The 21,864-nt window shown below is 44.6% G+C and overlaps 1 protein-coding gene across 13 annotated transcripts in view; it reads left to right on the forward strand.

Moving 5' to 3' along the window:
- Positions 1 to 21,864, forward strand: part of LOC134558914 (rho GTPase-activating protein 7-like) — a 52,583-nt gene that overhangs the window by 18,410 nt on the left and 12,309 nt on the right. For 2 of the 13 annotated variants that reach the window (XM_063413234.1, XM_063413235.1), the window contains exons 2-4: positions 18,260 to 18,331; positions 19,801 to 19,882; positions 21,237 to 21,300. In XM_063413234.1, coding sequence (XP_063269304.1) covers positions 18,260 to 18,331; positions 19,801 to 19,882; positions 21,237 to 21,300 — 218 coding nt within the window. The other 11 variants (XM_063413238.1, XM_063413241.1, XM_063413242.1 and 8 more) reach the window with 11 other exon arrangements.

Consider the following 21,864-nt stretch of genomic DNA (forward strand, 5'->3'; position numbering starts at 1 on the left):
GCCACAGCAGAAACTGCACAGCATTCCTGTGTCCAGCTGGAACCTGACAACAATAGTTATTCTTAAATGTGGGCTGACAAGGCAAAGCCTCCTGTCACAGAAATATGTGGCAGTGCTTTGTAGGCAAAGGTAAATGTCCCTAAGCTTAGCAACACATGAACTGCAGAACACACCTATCCATTCATTCTCAGAGGGTTTGCACCCACAGAAAAGGGCACATCCAACATCTGGCCTTGGCTGGGAGCTGGGTTCCTACTGTGTATGTAGTGGCAGCATCTTGGGAAAGGTGTTTGGAATCCTTTCACTTCTCTGCCACTGACAGACATAGGGATGGTGTCTTCTCTGCAAAAGAGATTTTCTTACTAAGATGGCCTTATAGTATGCAAAATATTAGACAGAAAGTGTGAGAAATTGCTTTTCTGCAGGACATAACTTACAGGTGTTTACAGCATTCTAATATTGACAGGAAAATGTGTGTTTTTTCTTGGTTCTTCTAAAGCCTTTTATACCGGGAATGCATACTTGTCATGTCACCTTGACCTTGTAGCTAATATGTACCTTGTTCCTTCCAAACCTAACTCTGCTCCAGACTATGATGTTCCTCCCAAGTAATGTTGTGGGTACTTGGTGAGCAAAAGAAATGCATGTGTGTTTGCTGCTGGTCTGACTCAGCCACCACTGCCTGAAGAAGAAGATTTGCAATGTGCTTCATACTCCTTGCCAGCCCTGTCTCAAGACAATGCTGTGGTGACCTGTCAGCTCCATGTCCTCTAATAACCTATACAGCCAAGCCATCCAAGGAAAAATGGTTTGGCTCAATGAAGGGGTTGTGTCATGGACACAGGTCAGAATGGATGCAGCCTCCCATCACAGGTAGGCTGGCACCAAGCTTTGCTCCAGTCTCAGGCAGGGACTGAGTGCTGCTGAAATCTGAAGTGAGCTAAAACACATCAATGTCTTTTGATGTGAAGTGCTTTTATGAACAGGTTTTGTTGGTTTGGGTGCTTCAGTGTCACTATTTCTATTTTGAACATCTTGGCAGCAATCTTCTTCAAATTCAGAATGTGTGAAATACTCTTCTGTTGAGTTCTGAAAGTCTGTTATAGCCAAGTGGTAAAATAACTGATGCAAAGGCTTTCAGGTCTTAAACCCAAGCTTTACTGGCCTTGCTCCTTTTTCAAAGCAGAAATTGATTGTTAAATTGGTTTGCAGTATTGCCTGGATAGTGGATGCCTTTACACCCATCACCTGATAGTGGAGATCTTGTGGAGATGTTGTGGAAGATACAGCCATGTACCCTAAATTTGCATTAAATTAGAACTAAAATCCAACTGGCTTTTTTCTTCACACTGCTGTGTGACAGGAGCACTGGCTGAGTTAGTCTCGAGACTTGGGCTCACAGCCTTTCTCAGAACCAGCAAAGCTTTGCTGGCCAGAATGGGTGCTGTCAGCTCCTGCAAGAGAGAGTCTGCGAGTGGCTGAGAGATGTCACAGAGCTGAAAGGACCAAAAATTGGATATTGATGTCTTCAGCAGTGACTTTGGGTTCTTTGTTATGCCCTCAAATCAAATCACAAGTACATATAACCCAGGCTGGCTGTCTCAGACAGTCACACTGTGCACACCCAGCCTGTCTCTCCTGCCGGGGTGCTGAAAGCTCCGTGCCGCTTGCCAGGGGCTGTGCAGGACCTGGTGTGAGCTGCAGGACAATCAACAGCTCGGCACTGCTGCAGGGCTGTGCTCAATGTGGGCCAGCCAGCTCGGGTACTCTTGACATTCCTGGGTGTCTTCTAAACATGTAACGCTGATAGAAATGTTGTTTAAATATTTGTGAGTTATTTAAAAAGAGTGCGTCAAATAAGCGGCCTGGTGACGCCCGACAGATCTGTGGCTCAGCCGAGTGCCGCGGTGGAGAAGGAGGAGGTCAGCACAGCTATGTACACAGGCCAGGCTCTGACGAGAGACACGCTGCAGCCACGGAGCACAGGGCCTGCAGAGAGCCCCCGTGCATGGGCTGCTGTGCAGGGAGGGCAGCAGTGCTCAGTGCCCGCAGTGGAGCTCAATGCCTGCAGTGGTGCTCAGTCACTGCAGTGGTGCTCAGTGCCTGCAGTGGTGCTCAGTGCCTGCAGTGGTGCTCAGTGCATGCAGTGGTGCTCAGTGCCTGCAGTGGTGCTCAGTGCCCGCAGTGGTGCTCAGTGCCTGCAGTGGTGCTCAGAGCCTGCAGTGGTGCTCAGTGCCTGCAGTGGTGCTCAGTGCCTGCAGTGGTGCACAATGCAGTGGTGCTCAATGCAGTGGTGCTCAGTGCTCTCAGTGGTGCTCAGTGCCCGCAGTGGTGCTCAGTGCCCACAGTGGTGCTCAGAGCCTGCAGTGGTGCTCAGTGCCCGCAGTAATGCTCAGTGCCTGCAGTGGTGCTCAATGCAGTGGTGCTCAGGGCTCGCAGTGGTGCTCAGTGCCCGCAGTGGTGCTCAGTGCCCGCAGTGGTGCTCAATGCAGTGGTGCTCAGTGCAGTGGTGCTCAGTGCCTGCAGTGGTGCTCAGTGTCCGCAGTGGTGCTCAATGCAGTGGTGCTCAATGCAGTGGTGCTCAGTGCCTGCAGTGGTGCTTAATGCAGTGGTGCTCAATGCAGTGGTGCTCAGTGCCCGCAGTGGTGCTCAGTGCCCGCAGTGGTGCTCAATGCAGTGGTGCTCAATGCAGTGGTGCTCAGTGCCCGCAGTGGTGCTCAGTGCCCGCAGTGGTGCTCAATGCAGTGGTGCTCAATGCAGTGGTGCTCAGTGCCTGCAGTGGTGCTCAGTGCCTGCAGTGGTGCTCAGTACCCGCAGTGGTGCTCAGTGCCTGCAGTGGTGCTCAATGCAGTGGTGCTCAGTGCCTGCAGTGGTGCTCAATGCAGTGGTGCTCAGTGCCTGCAGTGGTGCCATGCTCTGGCCTGCAGCAGGTCCATGGCTGGGGCAGGAGATGCTCCCTGGGCTTTGGCCGTGCCCTCTTCCCAGCAGCTGGCACAGATGGGTGTCCCAGCTGTCCCAAGAAATGCTCTCTGGGACCTGGAGGACAGGAAAACTGTGCCAGCATCCCCCTCCCATTCTGAGCTGCTTAGGCTCTCCTGATAGTTCCCTTGCTTGGTGCCCGTCTGTACATTTAGGGAACTAAAATTTAGGAAGGGGGAATTAATTTTCCATCTGACTGTGATTGAACTCTTTCGGTAGTTTCTTTTCAGTATTATCAGACAGAGCATTTTAGGTCAGTACAGGTGGGTGCTGGACAGAGGGGAAATCCATTCCTGTGGTAGACAAGAGAGCTGGACATTGTCTATTTATTTGGGTAAATATTTATTTCCAGAGCTCTAATACATTTAAAAATATTTTTAAAGCTGATTTTATACATTAACTCTATTCTCTTCTTTCATTAAACAACTATCATGCAGAGAATAAAACAAGCTCCCAGGCATTGCTGAGATACATTGCAGTCTATTAAGGAGGCTAAGCCTACTATAGCATATGAATCTGCTTTTATGTTGCCTTTAAATTGATTTGACATCAATTCCAGGCCTATTGTGAAAATGACATACATGATTAAAGCAACACTGTCATCTTTCCAAGGTATTTCCACTTTTTGAGTTGCTGCAAAGGAAATTACTTTTGGAGCACTCAGAATATTGACCTGTTTCTTGGCTCTTGTCACAATCCATGGAATGGCTGCAAGGGGAGCTCCTCTGTAGTTCCCTGACTAGACAGCACTTCTTGTACATTCTGAAAATGGATTTGAAAGTTGCTACTGCAATTTTACACTTTGCCTTACAGATTCTGATCTGCAGTTTCCTTCTTTTTTTCCTCCTCATTGGTTTCTTTATTCTTGTTCCCTTTGACATCTTCTTCTCATTTGAAAGTGCCAGAGTGAAAAGCCAAAATGAGTCTCAGATCCTCTGAGGTCCAGATACGAGCTGTGCTGCTTTTCAGATGAAAATGCTACATATACTTGAGGAGTCTATTGAGGCTATTTATCAAAATCTTTTCGCTGTCATTTCTCCCAAACAACAATTGCGTTTTCAGAAGTTTACCACTGGCCTAACATTAGTGATTCAAATGAAAAGCTTAAGCATCTGTCATAGAAATGAGCACATATAAAAACCCCACAGAAATAAAACAGTGGTGTTTTCTGGGAGAGTCTCAAAGATTTCAAGGAATTATTTGATGATGATAAATTTGAGCCAGGAAAAGAGCGAAGGCCATCAGTTGTATGATAAAATCAGCCCATAATCTGTAACGATTGATTTTGCTCAAATTCACCACCATTACTTATTCCTTCTCTGTTATTGTCACATTCCTGGAAACAGATTGGTTCATACTTGACAATTACCTTTGGAAATAGTTTCAGCTTTATGGGGAGATGCAAACTGGTCAAGGTCACTGTGGCATTAGTTGCTCATACAAACAGAACTGTAGGTGAGATCTCCTGGTCCCCAGTTATTCATCTGGACAGAATTATGGCTTCATAATGCTTGAAAATAATGAAGCAAGGATGGCCAAACTGTGGAGAATTCAAGCCAGTATTTGTTAAATCTATTTAACCATTCCATCAAAACCTAATTACCTTTCAGATTTTATTATTAATATTCAATTTCACCAATAAAATTGCCAAAATTTCCAAAGTTTTTACATTCTAGTGCTTCTTACATATGTGAGTCACCATACCCTGCTCTTTTATACTAAAACACTCCATGTTCCTTTGCATCCCACTGCTCACACCCATGGCAATAGCACACCACTGCTAGTAACTCAGCACCACCAGTTCCCAAGCTCTGACATTTACATGTCTTTATTTCTCTGGCATCTATTTAGCCCAAAGTAAGGAGTTCTTGAAAACACTCACAAGCAAACCTGTTCTCAGGGGATTTCCAGATCTGACTGCGGGCACAGATAAACTCAGGACAGTCTTTGTTTTGATATGGCACTTGCCTGTTGCTGTTCCTGAGCTATTTGCAGATACTGTTACAAACAGAAACTGTCTTTTCATGTGCAAAATCAATCTGCTAAAATTAGGAGGTACTGGCTTTGGCTGATTGGCAAAAAAATTGACCTGTCCAGCTGCTTTGAATTGCTGCTGGAATGAGCATCCCCTGGGTCTTCGAAGAATCCTCTGTCCAACCACTTTGTTCGACAGCTGAGATATAATGAAGATAAGAAGAATGGCAGGCACAAGGCAGTGTTCTGCTTTTCTGTCAGGCAAGAAACTGCTGTTTTTCAAGAACCATGCCTGAAGGAGGATGCAGAGTTTGGATACAGATCCCATTTCCCTCAGTCTGGGTTCATGGCAGTCCCACAGCAGTGTCTGATCTCCAGAGGGAAGGGCTGAGCTGTCTTCAGTCTGTGTCACATCATCTCCTTAGCCAGGGATGGTGGCACACTGGGGTCCCTTGAGGAATTTTCCTCTCTGACTCTGTTTCTCTACAAACCAAACTCAAACCCTGGTGAAATGGTGGGGCTGCTCTGGGGTTCCTGTTTGTGCCAAGGCACTTGGCTCCCACTGCACTGGCTGGAGAAAGGAGCCGCTCAGTGTGGGTTTGTGAACAACTTCACAGCTGCTCATGTGTCAGAGGGACACAGCACAGAGGTGATTCCTGTTGGTTATTTGATGCAAAGAGTTTCATTTCTCAAGTGTCAAAGTGTTGTTTCTAGAATGGATCACCCATCCATGCCACTGGTGAGACACAGAGTGAGCAGTCTGCATTTATTTATTTGAACAGCTGAAAATGTCCTGGTGAGTTTGTTCTCTTTCTGTGCTGCTGAAGTGACAGTGACTCCGAGCAGGATGAGCTCCCCTGGGTGTGCCTAGCATGCAGATCCCCTTTGGAAGACAAAGGACATCACTGGCTGCAGACTGTGTCTCAGTGGTGGGACAGAGGTGAGCTGCTTCTGTCCCTGACAGACAGTGTGAAATCCCTTCTCCCCAAGTGTGAAATATCCCTGTTGACAGTAGCAATGTGGGCTTGTGGAACTCCCACCCAGCTCACCACAAGCAGGCAGTGGGCAGAGGGCTGTGAAACAAGGCTCTGGGAATCAATGCCAGATAAAATCTGTGGCTTCCAATGTGGGAGCAGTTGAGAGAAGATGCTTTTCTTTTCCATACAGTTCCACACATATTACGTAGAGGACCTTCATCTATTTTGTGATGTTCTGTCTGCTCCTACGTGTTTGTCTGGCTCTCCCACATCATGAAATGTCTTTGGCAATGACCACCCCTGTCCAGGGCAGGACACTGTGTTCACTAATGCCTGGGACACGTGCTGGTTATGTGGTGACTTACTCTTTTGGATTTGTTCCACACATGAAAACCCTCGAGGGTTTCCTTCTAAGGAACACTAGTCTCAAAAATTTACTCTGGAGAGTAGCAGATTCTAGCCATACTGCTTTGCTTAAGAAAACCATTTTGTAATTTCTGAAATGATGTTACTTTGATTAAAAAATCAAACATTACTGCCAGTGCTTCTGTGTGGTGCACAGAGGTAAGAGTCATCAATTCCCAAATATCTCAGGTCCAAATACAAGCAGGTGCAATCTGAAAGCCTCCTCAGGACCATTTCAGCAGCTTATTCATTCCAATGTGAAGGGCCTGACCTTGCTGGAGCGTAAATAAACCAAGCCCAACTTCTGTTATGGTTCTAGAAATGCAATTTAATAACAGACATGACAAAACCTTTTAGAGACAATACTGGGAGTAGGAAATGTAAGAGATTATAGGCAACATTTTTTTTTCTGCAACCTATGCAGAACTGTTTTTTTAAGCTTCAGTAGTTAGATGTTGACTTTAACTTGAACTTTTTTTGCGGTATGTTTTCAATCCAGTCATATTTATCCAAAGCATTGACTACATTTTGGAAGAAAGAACTGAAACAAAGCCTCCAAGGCTGCATTATCGATCAAGTGCTTTCCCTCCTTGGGAAGGTCTCCTTGTGAGCACAGATTTTCCTCTGTTCCTCAAGAACCCTGGCCAAGGCTCTGCAGGTTAAAGCTTTCATGTAGAGACTTCAGAAGTGTCTGTGGCTCTGCCTTCAATGTCACCTTTGCTTTTAAGTGGCTCTGGAGATAGGAGAAGAAGTTAAGCAATTGAGAAAATCAAAGTGCTTACTCTGCTCGTTTTTCTTGGCTGGCAGGGGGTCAGAGCTGTGATTTTTGCCGTGGGTACCCTGTTCCCTGCATCAGTTAAACTCCTCCATGCTCTGTCCCTACACATGAACATTTGACATGGATTTGCAGCTCCATGCACCCACTACATTTCTCCCGAGCTTTTTCATGTTAAACAGTCTCTGTGAATCTGTGAAACAAAAAGTTATGGGGTTTGTTGCTACATTCTCTCACCCACATTTTAGGAACGTCAGTAGTTCTGAAAGAATTCTGCAATTTGTTTAGTCTAACCCTAAAAGTTCCTGAGAAAAACCCTGGAATTCATCAAGATAGCATAGTGTCTTCCTCTCCAAAAAATGCTTAACTTTTAACAACAGAAGGCAAAAGCTAAATTCTAGCTTGAGATTTGACCTGCTCTAATGAGAAACAGATTACACAATTTTAATAGAAATTGAGGCATCAGAATTTAAAGGAGGAAAGATCAAATCAATTGACACCTGCTGGCTGAGGCAACACTCTTGTTTTTCAGGAGCAACAATTCCACAGTTTTTCCTTTCATAACAACATGGAGTAGTTGTGATTATCATAGGAGCACGTAAACAGCCATATAAAAGGATAAACATCCATATAAAAGGATCAGCTTCTCAAGGATACAGGAATAACAAGGACTTTTACATTTCAATTTTAAAAAAGGGTTTGTCTTTGAATCTCAGTTCTGTTATCTGGTATTAGAAGGTGGATTCTCCCTGGGTTTTATTTTGCAGGAATTTCCAGAAGAGGTAAGGGAGGGTAGGGTATGGGTAATTCCCTACCATTTTGTGTTGTTGTGACGTTGTAATTCAAGGCTGACTTTAGAAAGGAAGATATAAAAAAATTGAATTAATGATGACCTGATCCTGTTAGGGACCAAAATCTACAGAAGCATTTTCTAGAGTTCAGCTCTGTGAAAATAAGCTTGGAAATGGTATAATGCTTTATCTGTTGCAGGTTTCACTGGAATGTCCCAGTGAAAGCAGCCAAGCAAAGTTCATTGGGAGGTGGAGAAAATAACATGAAAACCATTTGAAAGTTTTTAATCATGTTTTAAGATTTTGATGGTGAAGCCTGGAAAATCAGGTCTAAATGGTTTTGAATGACTACAGAGGAACAAACCAAGAGAATGCGCTTTCTGTAATCCAAGAGCTTTTTAAATGACTTGGACCCAAACCATTTTACCCTGACTTTCAGTGGAAAAAGCTGCTGTTAATTTCAGAGGGGCAGTGAATGTGTTTATTTTCTCCTTATTTTCTCATACATCTGTTCTCACACAGCTGCTTTCTGACAGGAAGACCAGAGTGGTAACAAGATGTTATAATATGATGAGTTTGTGTTTTGACTTCACCTCAACAGCACTTCAGCATATCCATGAGTCTATACTTAACAATATTATTTTCCTCTTCTTAAAAAAGGTTAAAGACTTTATTCAGCTTCCTCTTGTCACAAGAGAGGAAAAACAGTGACACAGTCTGTGTGTCTGCCTGCAATATATGTATGTGCAGTTTGTCTAACCTCTCTTGCATCATAGATGATGAAGTTTCAGTCTTTATCCCTGGAACAATACTTTTCAACCAATGGATTTCCCTCTCAGGAATTTTTGGTTTTGTTAACCTATCATTTTTCCCCCTTAATTTAATTTAATTATTTTCAATTTAAAATCCTTTTCTAGTGAGCTAGAATTTAGAATTAATTAGAACTAATTTTCTTCTTTCTAACTGACAGTTATTCCCCACCACCTTTAACACCCTTCTCTTTTAATTGTCTCAATGTATTGCCTGTATTTTGTTCTGCATTTTTCCTCCCAGTTGGTCTAACTTGTTAATTAATCATTTGGCTTCTCTCTGAACAACTTGTTTCCATAGAAATATTTCTTGATGCCTCCTAGTATAGGCACAGCTGAAGTTAGGTTCCTTGATCTCCTATGTTAGCTCAAGATCATCACAGAAGAAAACAGAAAACAATTACTTTGGGATCTTAACAAGAGAAAGTTAGAAATGAAACGTCACCCAGCTTTGATCCAAGAAAAGTGTTGAGGGAGATGGTAAAAGGGAGAGAGAAGAAGAAAGAAGTGAGGTGATCTCTTGTAAACATATGGGAAATATTCCAGTGACAGGAGTTAAAATATGCAGGGAGCTTGGCTTTAATGGGAAATTACTCCATTGCTTGGCACACTGAGTGAAACAACTTTGGTGATTTGGGGGTTCTGCAGAGTTTTGGTTAAGCATGAGTGAGGGATTTAGCAGCAGCAGGCTCATTTTTAAAAACAATTCATTGTGGTCATGCAGTGCTTTGTGAAGCTGTTTAAAATGACTCACTCCTGGATTGTTTTCACCACATTTGAGTGATGTGGAATGTGACTGGTTTGGAGCTGCTGTGGGCAGAGTTCCTGCATGTGCTGACTACAGCCAGGGGTTTGGCCAAAGCTTGGAGGAAAGCCTGTTAGAAAGGTTCTGGAGAGCCTTCAGTGAGGGTAAGTGGTTCCAGAAAATAGGGAATCAAGCAACAATGACCATTTGGGGGAAATGATCCCGTTTTCCAGGGGTCAGTCCCAAACAGTTGCATAAGCTTTGAGGCTCTAGTAATGCTGTTGTGTGGTCCTTGGCGAGCTACAGAGCTGGGAACTGAAAAGCCCAGGTGAACAGGACACATTTCCTTGTTGTCTTTCCCTCTGGCTTGGGAGCCTCCATCAGCAGCCCCACAAGTTGTAAGCCAGGCAGCTGAATGTGGAGGGTTTGACAGGCTGTGAAAATACCCAAATTCCCCCTCTGAACCTGAGACATCCTTATTCCAGACACCCTTTACTCCAGCATGTAAGATTCCTGTGTGTGGGTTGGACCTCCTCCTGTGAGAGGCAGATGCCAGGATTCCCTGGGTTTGTTGTCCTGTAGGATAATAAAAGGATCAAAATGGAAAAATGTGGTTGCTTCCTGGAGACGCTGCAGAAATTCTTCACTGGATGCTGTGTTGCACTGAAGGGGTTCACCCCTAAGATTCTGTGTGAGTCTTTCCATGGCTGGTAACCCACACAGCACCAGGGAGCTTGATGGGAGTTTGTTGTTAAAGAGAAAGAAAATTACATTTATGCACTGTCATCTCATAGGAAATGCCCAGAAGAAAATGAGTGGAAAAGAGAAAGTGCGTGCTCTGGTTGGAGCATTTCTATGGGATGGGAGCAGTCTGGGATGTTATCCCCAGATTTAAATGATAGAATCTCCCTAATCCAAGCACATAGCTGCAAATTTAATCAGAGCAGGGTGTGTGCTTTTTATATGGCTTTGGGTGGGTCTGACAAAAAGCATTTTCTTAGGCAATCATAGCTAATGCCATATATCACACTACCCTAATTTCTTTTGTATTGTGTCACCCAAGGGCCAATATGAAACATCTTTTTCATTGTGCCATACAAATTGTCCATTTAGGAAGAAATTGCACAAAAATAAATCACAGGTCTGTGCAAATTTTGCATTTGGTTGTTATACAGAAAACTAATGATAATGAAACACTCCCATAAATTATAACTTCATTAGGGTATAACATTCCTAAATGAGATTGGGAAAAAAGATTTCTTCCTCTATAAGAATTCTAATTTTAATGTAAATATTTTTACTTATCCACTTCATTCAAGTTCTCATTTTTCCTGCTGTTTTAGGCTCCAAACTCTAAGAGCCTAAACACTGCAAGAAGTTGTTCTACAGAAATTTAGAGCCTGGTCTGGCTTTCTGGAGTGGTTCACAGAGTCTGAATTATCTTTCAAACTCTGTAAATTAACACAGCATCCCACCCTTCCATCTGCCCTATTGAACTGTAATGCCTGGCAGTCCAGCAGATATAAAATTATTAGGGATTTAAATTTAAATTCTAGTGACATGGTTTTAAACTTTTGGTATGTTCTTCTGAGAGCAGCCTGCATGCCACTCTGTACCTGTTGCTGACTGTTCAGGCTGCAAAGACTGATCGTGGTTTTTTATTAGATTTTGTACTGCTCATTAAAAGCAGAAAGTCAAATCATAGCAGCAATGAACTACAGCAAACACAGAGAAGTCCAGCCTGTTGCAGAGGCTGAAAAACATGCTAATATGATTTTACCACACAGATTAATTGCTTAACTACATGTGGGCTTTTCAGACCACAAGCCCTTTTTAGTCTAGACTAAAATAAGAGGTCATGTCTGATGCATGAAAACCACAGTGGTGAGGGACCTCACTGCAGAACAGCACTGCAAAGCATCCTGAGGTTGGTGTTTGGGATGAATCCCAGCTCTGCTCTGTTCCTCCTGTGCTGCTGGGCACAGCAGCTCCTGTGTGGGATGCAGTGTTTTTATTGTGCAGGGTAGAGGTACCACTGTTCTGTGTGTTTGGGAAAAGGGAAGGGGAGAGGGGAGAGGGGAGAGGGGAGAGGGGAGAGGGGAGAGGGGAGAGGGGAGAGGGGAGAGGGGAGAGGGGAGAGGGGAGAGGGGAGGAAAGGAAAGGAAAGGAAAGGAAAGGAAAGGAAAGGAAAGGAAAGGAAAGGAAAGGAAAGGAAAGGAAAGGAAAGGAAAGGAAAGGAAAGGAAAGGAAAGGAAAGGAAAGGAAAGGAAAGGAAAGGAAAGGAAAGGAAAGGAAAGGAAAGGAAAGGAAAGGAAAGGAAAGGAAAGGAAAGGAAAGGAAAGGAAAGGAAAGGAAAGGAAAGGAAAGGAAAGGAAAGGAAAGGAAAGGAAAGGAAAGGAAAGGAAAGGAAAGGAAAGGAAAGGAAAGGAAAGGAAAGGAAAGGAAAGGATTTTGTAAAACTTTGAGGAATGACGTTGGCAAAACTTTAAAACATGGAGGTAAGGCAGCGAGGGAACCAGGGGGTGTCGATTTGCCTTCATCTGAACGAGTGCGGGGCACTGGTGCAAGATAGCGGCTCTGAACAGGGACAACAGGGACGGGCAGGGACGGGCAGGTACCTGGCACACCCCTCCTGCGGCGGGGGCGGGCACGGGCCGGGCTGGGGCAGCGGGGCCGGGCGGGGAAGGGCGGCACCAGCGGAGCGGAGCGGAGCGGCTGCACCGGCTGGGCGGGCACAGTGCTGCGGCAGGGGACATCCCCGGGTGAGGATCCAGTGACAGGTGACATCCCCGGGTGAGGATCCCGTGGGTGCTGCGGCAGGGGACATCCCCGGGTGAGGATCCAGTGACAGGTGACATCCCCGGGTGAGGATCCCGTGGGTGCTGCGGCAGGGGACATCCCCGGGTGAGGATCCAGTGACAGGTGACATCCCTGGGTGAGGATCCAGTGGGTGCTGCGGCAGGGGACATCCCCGGGTGAGGATCCCATGGGTGCTGCGACAGGGGACATCCCCGGGTGAGGATCCCATGGGTGCTGCGGCAGGTGACATCCCTGGGTGAGGATCCCATGGGTGCTGTGACAGGGGACATCCCCGGGTGAGGATCCCATGGGTGCTGCTGTTTCCTACCCCTGCTCTGTTCGTGTGACAGCAGCTCTCCTGCTGTCAGCACTTTGGATCATGCCCTTCCAGCAGCTGCTGCGTTTGCTGACTTGTTGGATGCACTTGGAAAGTTCCAGGTAGATTGTCTGACTTTGTTGCATATTTCTGAATATCAACAGCTCCATCAGGGTAGAGTGACACAGTAAAAGATTGACCACTGCCCTGGGCTCAGCAGGCTCAGAACAGCCTTAACAGGGCAAATAATCCAGCTTTTAGATACAAACATTTACTGGTCTGTTGGGTTAAATAGTTCCTTACACGTAGGTTGAACCTGTATCACACACTGTGGTGTTATTGGCATTTTGTATAATTACAGAAAACTCAGTGCTGCGCAGTGAACGAGCACAGACAGTTCACTGGCTTGGGGTTTGTTACTTCTGTGCAATAGGTTTATTGATATTGGCTCTAGTGGCAGCAAGCAGTACCCTCCCTGCTACAATTCCTCCCAGGAATCTTGCAACAAGTGTTTCTCAATCATGTACAAGGGTCCTGTGAAAAAACATCCATAAGGAGCTTCTGCGTCAGAGAAATGTGGGATCTGTTCCTGCTTCACAGCCAGCAGGGCTGGAGCACAGTGAAGCAACATATCTGGGATTAGATTGCAGGGAGATAAAGCCCCTCTCTCACCCCACTGACTTGGGTAAGGATTTTCCAGTGTGGACTGGAAATCAGAGAGTTACACTCTCATTTCTCCTGAGGTTGATGTGAATTATGTACCTACTTTCCTGGAGCCCTTTGAAATTCCCACAGAGCAAACACGACCTTCTCTAACACACTTATAAGCAATTAAAAGATCAGCCAGCACTGACAAGCCAGTTAATGTGGTCTGCAAAGAAAATGCCTTTAAACTTGTCTGGGTCAGGGGAGGCAAATGACAAGGACCTGAGTAAAGACCTTACTGTCAGCTTGGGAGTCCTGGTAATCAGCCTGGGAGCTGATGCCAAGGAGCTGGATAAAGATGCAGTTAAGGTTGCCACAAAGTTCTGGGATACATTGCAGTTCCCAGCTGTGATAACTGAAGAGTTGGCTGCAGTTCCAAAACACCAGCATGATAGTAAAGTAGGAATGAAAGGACAAATATCTTGGCCTTTCCATTTTCCAGACATTTATGTTCACTATCTGCATGGAGCCTAAATTATCCTGGCTGAATTCCAAGCTATAATCTCTTTTTTTCCCCTCTTCCTTGAGTGGTTGAGTAAAGTACAATTAAGCTTTGATATTTTGCATTGCACAAGGGAAAACAGAATAAACATTTCCACTTATTTATGATCCATCTTAGCTCTTGGAGAGTTTGACAGTTTTACAACTCCCTGACTGCTTATCTTGGTCAGTGCAAACACCCTACTTTGGAAGCATCGCGTTTGAGCCTTCAGCATGGAGCAGACATCATGCTCCAACTCTCTTTTTAAATAAAAGGATATCATGTAAATAAAAACAGTTATTAAAAATCCTATCACAGGTAAAATATAGTTCTGAATGTCATCCAGAAATCAGAGTTCTAGCACAGCAATTCTTCACAGGGTGTGTGTAAACTGAAATGCCTCATTAGCAGCCCTAAGTCACAGGGGAGTTACATCAATTCTTACAGCCCTAGGAAGATGCACAAACCAGAAAGATTTGATGGGAAACTCAGATCACTTGATGTTCAAATGGAACCTGAAAAACCCTTGTCACTTCCACCACTGCCAGCACGACCAGGAATGACAGGATCCCAGTCAGTGCATAAGGACCTGCCAGTACCCAGCCCACAGCTCGTGAGCTGTAGGAGAAATGTGTGGCAGAGTTTGACACAGCAGCACAGGGCCTGTTGCCTCCTGAGAGGCTGGGGGTGGCAGTCTGGGGTGTCAGTGCCAAGAGGAGGCAGCAGCATTCCCCTGGGAGGCACAGCTCGCCCTGCTGGGGCACTTCAGGCAGGTGGTGGGGTGGGCACCCTGGGCACCTGCTTGTCTGTGGCTGTTGAGGAGCATTGCTGCCATTTAGAGAAAAAAAACAGCAGGCCTTCCTGTATAATGTCAGAGGCTGGGAAAGAGCAAAATCGTGGATTTTTTTGTGTTTCATTACAAACTGGTGCAATGTGCAGTCAAAATGAGGAGTCAGTCCTTCCCTCTGTTCTGGTCTCCTGGCTCTGGGTATGTGCAGAAATCCTTCCTCTGCCAAAAGCACCACTTCTGCATCCTGCAGAAAAGGGGAGAAGAGGGTCCTGCAGTAACTAATGCAGGAGTGCTCCAAACAGCAGGAAAACCTCTCCAACTGTTCTTCCAGCCATGGTTTTGGAAAGCATTCAGACTTAAATCCCTTTAATTAATGAAGTCCTGATCACCATGTGATTCCTACCTGTTGAAACTGGAAAACTATTTTGGATGGAGATAGATGTAATGCATTGTTTTTAACAATCTGTTAAAGAATTCTTTGAACTAGACCTACAATGGGACACCTCTGTGAAAAGCTGTACATTTAGGTAAAGGTTTCAGAGTAGGCTGAGCTCCCTGGCCTGGGCAGGCAGCTGCACAGTCCCACAACCCTCCCTGCATGGACCCACTGCCCTTGTGCTGCCGCTGGAACCTATCAGAACATGTGGTAGCCAATTCAGAAAGCTAAAACTTCATAAATCCCATCTTGGCAAACAAAAGTGACCAATTTCCTGCCCCTTTGGCTGACAGGACCGGCTGGCATCGGCTCAGGTGTCAGTGAGGGGGGGAGGAACCCACAGCTGGAGAATGGAAGAGGTCTCACACTGCATCCTGGCAGCAAGGTTCACTGAGCTGGTGCTTTCAAATAGAAATTGATGTTTTCCCATTTTATTTAGAATATTTTAAAATTCAAAGTACAGTCTGACATCCTTCTTCAGCTGAAGTTTGTGATCACCTCCTAGTAAGGCTGACTGGCCTGTTTGATACACAGCTGTCCCTGGTTTTGGTGCTGCCTCTGCCTCCTTGGTAGGAAAGTGCTGCTTCTTGGGAGGAAAACATCTCAGATGTCTTGTCTTTGTTGCAAACAATCTGATTAACACTGCTGCTCATTCTGATAGGGATTTAATTCACACTGTGACACCTGAGGGGTGTGGGTCCTGCAGGCAGGCGGGTGCTCAGGTGGGGACACGCAGCTTTCCAGGGTCCCAGCCTGGCTGGGGCTGCAGGGAGGAGGGTGTGTGGGGAAAGGGCAGCAGTGCTGGGCAGGCAGGCTGGGGCACAGGCAGCCCTCTGAATGCTGTTTGCAGGGGCCTGGGCTGGGTCTGCAGCACAGAATGTACCTGTGGGACACAGTACAGCCAAGGGGTGGCACGGGCTGTGTGCTCTGAGCTGTTTGTCATAAACATCTGGTGGTAACCTACCACCCATAGCCCGTGGGGAAACAGCTGGCTTGGCATGGGAGAGGTGCTGGCAGCCTCTAAACTAGGAATATTAAGCTTTGCAGATTTTTTTTTTTTTCATCTGCTTAATTATGAAATCAGTTCAGGAGAGGGAGGTGACACATTTAGGTTGCTCTGCTATTTCATTTGTGCAGATGGCACCCAAAAGATGTTAATAAGTTGTCATCCTCTTGTCTAGAGCAGGCTGCTCCAAGCCCTGTCCAACCTGGCCTTGGGCATTTCCAGGGATGGGGCAGCCACAGCTTCTCTTGCCAGCCAGTGCCAGAGCCTCACCACCCTCACAGGGGAGAATTTCTTCCTGATATCTAATCCAAACATGCACTGTGATTGTGCAAAGGTATGTTAAAAGGCCTGAAGATTGACATCAACAAAGAAAACTCCCCCAGCTTCTCTGTCCTGTTCTATGGAAGAGGCCACCTGAAAGTGTGACAGTGCCTTACATTTTCAGTCATATTCATTGAAAATATCCTCTCTAGGTGCAAAATATTTTTCTGCCTTATTTTTCTGTTCTTTCTTGCATCACTGCCCATGGCTTGGTTTGGTATGAAAACTGAGTTGTGCCTTTAATGTGTTAGGAACTGGGGAAGCTTCAGCCCCTACAGAGTGTCTGCCTGAGCTCGGGATTGCTGTGCACAGGCTCTGCTGAGTTGGGTGAGATCTGGAATGAGGAGAGCTACAGTTTCTCCACAGCTGAGATGGCTGAGTGAATCTACTGAGTTTTTCTAAATGAAAATCACTTTGTCCTTGTGAAGACTTTTGGTGTTAGGCTGGTCATCCTCCTGGCTCTTTTCTACAAATAGCTTTTCCTTTTTTGCTCTGTGAATACAATGCTTGTCTTTTATTGTCTCCAGCGAAAGCTGTTGTGGTAAAGACTATGATAAATTATGGCACTAAGTATAGCAATAAATATAGGCATAGTGTATATAGGCTGTTGTAGAAGAAATTAGTTCCTGTTCTGCAGTGTGAAAAAGAAAGAGATTCATGCATCTGTTTTGTGTAAAAATATCCTGGTTTTCCTGTGATATCACTTTATTCTCAGCTGAAAAAGCCATACAGTTTGTGCAGGGAAGCCTCTGTTAGAGTGGCATTGTCCAATTTGATTAAGCAATGATGGAAACAATTTTAAGTTTTAAAGTAGAAAAATCAAATCATGGAAGTTCTGTGATTTTTTGGTTAGTGTCTAATTGCACTGATGATTTGCAATTGAGAAGTCTGAGCAAAGCAAGCAATAAATCTGAACAGGTATGGATGTGAAGTGCCTTGGAATCCTAACCTGTGAGTGTATGTGTAAAGAAAATAGTTTTAAGGAACAGCTCTGTTCCTCTGGCCTATCATGCTGCACTTTAAGGTGCTTTAAAAACACTTCTCTCTGCTGAGCATGCTGGATTTTAAGGTAGCTCAGAAATGTTCCTTTCAGAGATGTCTTTGCCTTTAGGTTGGTGTCTGGTGTAACACAAGCTGGGTGCATGCAGACCTGCAGAAAGTGTGTTTGGGAATCCTCTCCCCTTCCACAGACCCAGACATTTCCAGTGCTGGCAGAGATTAGAGCCTGATGGCATGTACTCATGCTGACCTGCTGGTGCTTTTGAGGAGTCTGGTGTGTGATTCTGTGAGGTTCTGCTCTGCTCTGCTGTGGTGGGAATGTTACAGTGGTGGCCCAGGCCTTTCACAGTTGTCACAGAGTGAGCACTTAGTTCTTGACATCTGCTGTGCTGCAGTGGCTGCCAAGCTGCGTAGGTAGTTGGCAAGGAAATAAATATTGATAGGCCCTAGCAACAGGTACTCCTGAGAACTCTTGTTCTGGGAATGCTTAGGCCTTGTCCAGTGTTATTAAAGCTGTGAGAGCATTTTAAGTTTATTTATAGGATTTGTTTGTGTCTTATCACCGTCTCTCAGCGCTGGAATGCACGAGCGGGCTTGGCCGTGTGAGGGCACAGATGTGTGGCCCACACCCTGCTCTAGTGACTCATTTGGACTTGCAGCAGCTGCTCCACTGCCCCCAGCTCAGGGACAGCTGATTTACCCCCACGTGTGACATCCCAAGTGTGTGCTCAGACCTGTTCTCCCCTGTGTTTTCTTATCTAGCCTGTGGTGGAATGACTATTGCAGAGTTATGTGCATGTAAGTGCATCGCATGCAAGGATTTATTCCTTCTTAGCAATATGCTAACAAAACATTAACATACAAGATTCTCAGAGAGTGTGCCAGGTGAAATGAGCTTATCCCTGACTCCGGTGAGCACTGTCCATGAACAACTGTGTGTTCTCCTTGCAGAAATTGAAGCCAGAGAAGCCTGCGCCTGGCTGCGAGCTGCTGGATTTCCCCAGTATGCTCAGCTGTTTGAAGGTATGATCACAAAGACTTGCCAAGCAGCTGACACTGAATTCGAGTGGAATTGTTCACATAAATAATGGATTTCAGAACCTGACACTTTTGATGGAAGCACTTCCAAATTCTGTTACATATCCATGCAAAGCTGTAGAAAAGTAGTGACCTGGTATGTTTTCTTGCAGAAGGGACATCTCAGCAGGGACTCAGTAGAATTCTATAAAGGACCAAATCTTCCCTGATTTTCTGTTCCTATTGTTAGACTGTAACTCAGTCAAATTTCTGCTTTTGTTATTGTTAATTGTTTATCATTTTTTACGGCTGTTTTTCTTGGAGTGCTGGAAGTGATGTTTCCAACCATTGATTGCAACCAAAATTCCTCTGAGGCTCTCCAGCCTGTGGTCTGAGTGAGATTGCTTTACTGCTGTTTTGAAAAAGAATGTTGGAAAAAATCATCTTACAATCATAAGTGTTCAGAAGAAATACTCAGCAGCAGCAGCCGGCCAGTCAAAAATGCAATTTCAGCATGTTCTCATGTTGTTAAAACTACAAAGAGTGCTTATTTCCTGGGAGGAGGTATGGATTTGTTGAGAACTTGTATAATTTTTCAGGCCACACTTGTGCCTTCAATATACCTTAAAACTGTTTGTCTTTAAAATATGTTTCTTGTTACAAACATTGAAAGCAACAAAAGCTAATCTATTTTTAAGAAAGGTTTTATCAAGGAATACAGTTAAAAGAGCATTAACTGCTCTCATTCCCACCTCCCCTGTGAGGGGAATTGAAAATTTCAAGTCAAGCCCATGAGCTGGGTTTGAAAGCTGTATTCCATGAAACCTGGAAATGCTTCCTGTGTGCCTACAGCAGATTTTAGTCTGTAAGCTGTTTGTTGGAAATATGCATTGCTGTGCTTCTGCAAAATGAATCCTCTGCATTACCTTGGTGTTTATGCCGTGTCCTGACCTGGCTAGGCAAATTAAGCTTATCAAGCTTAAGCTAAGAAAATACATAAAGACCTCAGTGGTTCCCTCATGTGCAAGGCTGCATCTCAGGAGTGAAACACTGAACTCTGCAGCTTCCAGCCCAGCATGACGTGTCAGGCTCCCTGGAGCTCAGAGGGTGAATCTCGTGTGCTGCATTGCACCTCACCGTGGCAGAGGCTTGTGTAAAATAATCCCAGCTTCATTCTGTAGAGGACCAAAGCAAATCTTAAGGTTATTTTGTGGGGTTTTTTTGTCAGTGACACTTGGTGACTCCTGGAAATGCAGAAGGGCTTGTCCACCTGCAATAACAGCAGCAAGCAGATCCCCACATGTATTCTCCCACTTGCCCTAAGGAACTGATCCTCACTTGCTGGAAGGATGTTTGCATGAATGTACAGCTATAGAAATAGAAGTAGTTTCCTTTCACCTGTGATAAATAAGTTGCAAAATCGAGAGTCTTTGCAGTTACAGCTCAGATTTCAGATTCAACTTCTTTGTTCACAGATATGCAGTTTCCCATTGATGTAAAAACTGTGAGGAGAGATCATGAATTTTTAGATGGAGATGCGATTGAATCACTGTTCAGGTAAACATTAATCATGAATCATTTTTGATACTCCTAGGCCCCACAGATATTTGTTATTCATCTTTTCATGCCTCTGTTTTTGTCAGAGACTAACAAAACACCAAATCTGTTACTGAAGAAAATCACTTAAGCACATAGTTTAGTGCCACTGAAGTTGGTTGATTTAGGAATTAAAAGATAAAGTAAGTACATGTCTGCACTTCCTCTTCAGCCAAGCTCTCAGGGATGTTACACTGAGCATTAAATATATTTTTGGTAATGTGAAATGGCTGCAAACTGATTAAAAATAACCAGCTCCTTGCAAGCATGGCAGGCTGCTCTCTAGGATCAGTTTAATGGAGTGCAGGAATTTCCTCCAGCTTCTGTTCCAGTAGATAGAAAAAAATTATCTGCATGAGATCTGTTCTGTTTTCCTGAATATTTTTTGGGTGAGAAGCAAATGCATTGATTTGAAGAAGTTATTGCTTTGCCACAGCTGTTCAGAGCACGCTAGTGAACCTGCACTGTCAGTGCCAAGTCAGACTCACAGCCCTGTGGAATTTCCCCATTGAAGAGTGCCAGGATAGCGTGAGGCTTCTGCTTCAATTGGTACTGCAGTTACTGAAACCTTCCATTATGAGGTTGCTAAAGAAACTCTGCTAAACAGAAATGATGATTCCTAACACTCACGGCACTGGGAAGTTCCTCTCCTGGTGAAGTGTTCTGGTCCTTTTCTGTCCTGTCAGGTTGCTGAATTGCAGCCCTGCCTGTACCAGAGCACCAACAGGAGTTGTTCACACACACATCTCTAAAGCACAGCAGTTATTAGAGACCTTTGGGTATATTTTGTTTCTTGGTATCCCATCTGTCCTGAGTGCTCCTTGGAGACTCTCAGTGTGCCTCCTGTTGATGCCACCTATTGTTTGACAACTAAGTGATTGACTAGTTTGGGACCTCATTGATTCCACAAGCTTTAATTAAAATGATAGATAATACAATCCTTCCAGGGATACAGTTAACATCTGGATTTTTTTTTTCAAGAAGCCCACACAGAGTTTCATTTCTTTTCAAAACCTTAAATCAATGTGAAGTTTTTCAAAATCATTAAAGTTAATAATATGACTTTTTAAATTAAATGATTGATTATGGTTGTCTTCTCTAGTCTTAAGGTGGCAAAACTGGAAGTGTGAACATCATGGTGTTGTTATTGGTGCTGGTTTTGGGGACCAAGGTATGGGAGCCTCTAACAGAATGTCAGTCTTTGACAATAATGAAGACTCCGTGGTAGAAGATCACAACTAGTTTGCTGCATGTTTGTTTTCAAGAAATAAAATAGCTGAAATTTAAAACTCCTGTGTTTTTTCTCAAACCCTAGAAGGTTGAACACATTGAACAAGTATGCATCAATGAAAGTGGAAATAAGCCGTGATAGGAAACGGGTATGTCTGTAACATACAGTCTGTTCTACTTAAAGATGTGTTTGGCTGTTGTATCAAACACCTGGGTTTAAAAGTGAATGAAGGGTTAGCAATTTCTGAACTTTCCTTTCTATTCTGTTCTGTTCCATCCTGCAAAGCTCTGCTATTTGCATTTTATGTTGAGAAAACATAGGGATGGAGATTGCAACTACAGGTTTGAAAGTTTGCAGGGTAGGTTAGCTGTGACTTTTGAAACGCTTTTAAAATTTGATTTGACATGTTACTGTCCAACAGTTGCCCCACAGCCCCGTCTCAACATGGCTTTCCTAAGCAGTTTCTCGCCTTATTTAAGTGCTGAAAGTGGAAGCTCACTCTTGCTGACTAAACAAAGAAATGGAAAGGGCAATCCAAATGTTCAGCCAATACAGGCTGGGTAGGTTTTATCTGTGCTGTCTAAATCAGAGTGGTAGGCACAGCTTGGCTGGGCAGCAGCAGGTCTGTGAAGCCTCTGGGCCACCGTGGATGAACTGCAGGAGTAGCAAGAAAATGGTGCCATCTTCTGGAAAAATGTCTGGGTTTTGGAGA

The sequence above is a fragment of the Prinia subflava genome, chromosome 16 (genome assembly GCF_021018805.1).
Source record: "Prinia subflava isolate CZ2003 ecotype Zambia chromosome 16, Cam_Psub_1.2, whole genome shotgun sequence".
In the NCBI taxonomy this organism is placed as follows: domain Eukaryota; kingdom Metazoa; phylum Chordata; class Aves; order Passeriformes; family Cisticolidae; genus Prinia; species Prinia subflava.